Genomic DNA, 3,972 nt, shown 5'->3' on the forward strand with positions numbered 1-3,972 from the left:
GAGTGTCTGTGCCACTGCCCGGAGGATCACGGACCACCAACACTCCGCAATTAGGGATTTTATTACCGCACAATTCAATATCTAATTCGAGATACCCAATATACGGAATTTCCAATCCATTCGCGGCTCTGAGCTGCAACCAGTGACAGGATTGCAACCGATCCTGGCCCCATGGCTCAAACCTTAACCGGAAACAAGTCTCTGTGATGGTTGACACCATGGAACCAGTATCTACCAGACAGGATACTGAAACCCCACCAATATTTACAACAAGGTGTGGACATGAGGACACTAATCGGGAAGCAGTTTCATTACTATTAACAATACGGGAGCCACGCACGCTCCCTACCGAACTGTGGCTCAGCAACTCGGTAGGAGCTAGTTTTCCGAATGGTTAGGGCCAGGCAAGGACCTTGGTTCACCGGCCGAAGGAGCAACAACCGGGCGTGGCAGAGGGCGAGGGGGGCGACGCTCCCCATCGCACTCCCGTGCAAAATGACCCGGTTGTTGACACCGTCGACAGATCAATTGAGCTGGACGAGGAGCACGACCATGGGAAAAGGTGGTCTGACTCCGGGCGATAGTTTGGGTAAGTAAATCTAACTGCTGTTGCTGCCGATGCAGCATTTCTTGTAACTCACCTAACTCAGATGTACGCCTCCCCCGAGCCCAACCTATCTCAGGACTTCCCCGGACCTCATACTGGATTCCGCTTACCAGGGGGACCGACTGACTTCTACCTCTAACACCCCCTGGTAATCCCTCCCGTTCCCAACGGATCGCTTCTCCCCGAACCTCTAGCAACGTTACAGTGGGCTGACGTCGTATCAATTGTTTTAATTCTCTATGAAGTGCATTATCTGACACGCATTCAACAAATTGATCCCTCACAATTAAGTCACCATTTAAAACTTCACATGGCGATTGACTTTTTACTTTCTCAAACAAACTCAACAACACCAAGGAGAACTCCAATAATGTTTCTCCTTCGCGCTGCCGGCGAGAGAAAAATGCTTCTTGCAGTGCGTTATACGACTCAGCACAACCATACACTTCGCGCAGCGCTGCAATAATCTTAGCTGGATCGCTTTTCTCAGCATTAGAACGATATTTAATCTCGTTGCGGGCCTCTCCTTCAAGGTGATCATACAAGAAAAACGCCTGCTCCACAGAAGTCATATTCCGAACCCGCATACACGCTTGGGCCTCCTCAAGCCACTCGTCGATACTGATACCAGACCTGCCATTAAAATTTGGGCAACGTCGGTCCCTCTGAATAAATACAAACCTTTCAACGGTACCAGCATTTACATCAGCTGATCGCGGTGTAGATGGGCATGCTGCGCTAACAGAAGGTGCGCCAGGATCAGGAAGCTCAACTGCCGCACGTTCCTGTCGCAACCTTTCACTATCCATCCGTAATTGGGCTATCAAATCCTGCATCTCCTGCAGTTCACTATCCATGGCGTGCCACAGAGGTACTCACCCAATCACTACTCTGCCACCAGCGTACTGTAAAAAAAAAACAAGGGGAAAAAAAAACAACAAAAAAACAACAACAACAACAACAACAACACTCTCCTCAAAGTCTGAATCTGATAACCAGTTGAATACCCTGCCGACTACGCCAAATGTGGCGTTACGAATTAATTATGCAGACTACGCCACCCGGAGGCTATTCCCGGGACTGCCCTCAACCTTAGAACACACAGGTTCGTCACAACTGGGTCAGGTATCAGACCAGAGTTGAGTTTAAAACAAAACTTTATTCAAAACATTAAATTTTTGTTCACTGTATCAAATAGTTAAAAGCGAAAGTTACAAGACATCACACTTCAGGGTGGGGGAAGGCCTGGCATCCTTTAAGCAGAGAGGACACAGCACTCACGCGTGCACTCACACACACCACAGCAAACCACAGCACGGCACACCTCACTGTGAACACTGCAATCAGAGGAGCCCACCACCACAAGATGCTACACTGCTGCCGCCAGCCACCCCACTCCTGAAGGGAGAAAAGAAACACAATTTAAAACACATAAAGTAGAACAAGCATCACATACAGCAACCTGGTTCCCAACACAGTCAATTATCCAAAAAAACTGCTGGTTACTCAGGGTGCCTCAGCTACTGGATTATCAACCAGCTGAAATAGGCAACACGTCAGTAAAAAAAAAATAATCACAAAGACACATATACCAAAGAAGATACACCGCACAGGTCACAAAAGAAAATAAAGAAAATTAATTCAACTGAATTGACCAACAGACATCAGACTACAAACTCAAACCAATGATAAACAACAAAAAAATAGAAACCAAAAAAAGGACAACAACAATAATAATAATAATAATAATAACAAAAAAAAGAACACAAAACAATACAAAATAAACAATTAAATCAAACACAATAACCCCAACAAAAAAAAAAAAGAAAAGAAACAACGCTAGTGACAGTCAAGTAGTAGCTACCCTGTCGCACGCCACTTTTAGCTCAGTTCTCACGGTACTATTGGAAGTGAGCACCATACCCCAAATCCAGACCGCAATCCAACTGATCCTGTAAGGATTGAAATGCGGCAGCAATACACAGTTAACGTATCGGAGCGACAAAATGTTAATCAGCTGTTAACCCAGCGTCACCGCATACGGTGCAGGTGGAAGATGATGCAACTCCAGAGGCCGGATATGTAGAGGAGGAAACGCAGCTGAGCAAGCGAAACAGACCAGACAGATGACGCAGCGCTAAGCGGCTGTAGCTCGATAAAGCATGCAGTCAAGCCCACATCAAAAGTGGGGTTAAGCAATGCACATAGTGCAGAAAGCCACACAGCAAGCGACAAGCCCCCTACAGCAGCCCACTGTACCGTCCCTTGCACACTGACCCGAACCTTAAACAGTGAAAACATACTTTAGTCAGGCAATCATGAAAACCCATAAAGTCAAGAGTAACGTCAGCGTCAACACATACCTGTACTGCAGCTCACGAAACACGGATGCAGATGTATAATAAAAATGTCTCCATTACATGCAGCGATTAAAGGGCTTCCTGAAAAGCTCCCCAGTCCACCCTTAAATGAAATCAGTTCATAAAACACAGTGTAATAAACCATAAACATTGCAAAACACTCATTGCCAACACACCTACCTCGCCAATGTCCACACAAAAACCCGGAAGTACGGCGGCTCGCTCACTGACACAGAACAAACGCACACACATACCACAACCCGAACCGATTTTATAGGCAGGTAAATAACCCTAGTCAGGACACGCCCTCAATTTGCTGGATGACGTCAGGCGCCGGGGTGGGGGGGGCAGATCGTACTGCTACACACGCATAAATTCTCCTCCCCCTTCTTATCTGTCACAATAATTTAAATGTATGCTTTACTTTTACTGATTAAATAAACTTTATATCTCATATATTTCAACTAGGCAACTTGCTTTATTAATATTATATTTTTTTAAATAACCATGTGGGTAGATCCCTCGAGTGTAGCTGACGACGCTTTGAAGTGACGCTAAAGGGAGCGAGGATTTATCATTTCACTTGATTCAATTCCTCCGTCCTCTCGTCTTTTCCTTGCGTCCTTCCCTCGCATCCTGGAGGGGTGGAGCTAAGACATGAGGAAAGGAAGCAAGGAAAGGAAACGAGGATGCACAAATAAGAATTGAGAAGTACCCTTTATCAACTCTCTTCCATGGAGGTCCACCTTTACACCTGCACGCCGAGACGGTGGTGCTTCTGACGCAGCCTCAAACGCGACCGAAGAAAACAACCACAGGAATCCTCCTTACGCCAGCGAAGGCAATTTAGTGGACATGGCGGAATAATCTTAGATAACCTAACAAGTTATGTAGCAATGGTTAAACTCCGGGTCCTCACTACAAGGTACGATCTAAAAACAAGTACGCTAAATTAGCCTTCCTTGCCCAATTTGAGAGGTGACGAATGTATTCATTTTATGTGTT

At 45.9% G+C, this 3,972-nt stretch overlaps 1 protein-coding gene across 1 annotated transcript; it reads right to left on the bottom strand.

Annotated features, from left to right (window-relative positions):
• Nucleotides 1-277: 277 nt before the first annotated feature.
• Nucleotides 278-3,285, bottom strand: LOC125256210. Its single transcript, XM_048171977.1, has 2 exons — nt 3,148-3,285; nt 278-3,070 (listed from the first exon to the last, which is right to left on the bottom strand). The coding sequence occupies exon 2, from the start codon at nt 1,462-1,464 to the stop codon at nt 379-381; it is 1,086 nt and encodes a 361-aa protein (XP_048027934.1). The 5' UTR covers nt 1,465-3,070; nt 3,148-3,285; the 3' UTR covers nt 278-378.
• Nucleotides 3,286-3,972: the final 687 nt, after the last annotated feature.

The sequence above is a fragment of the Megalobrama amblycephala genome, linkage group LG21 (assembly GCF_018812025.1).
Source record: "Megalobrama amblycephala isolate DHTTF-2021 linkage group LG21, ASM1881202v1, whole genome shotgun sequence".
Taxonomy (NCBI): Eukaryota; Metazoa; Chordata; class Actinopteri; order Cypriniformes; family Xenocyprididae; genus Megalobrama; species Megalobrama amblycephala.

Bases quoted from the DNA above. Each gene is read 5' to 3' on its own strand.
- LOC125256210 (XM_048171977.1), bottom strand. From the start codon at position 1,464: ATGGATAGTGAACTGCAGGAGATGCAGGATTTGATAGCCCAATTACGG.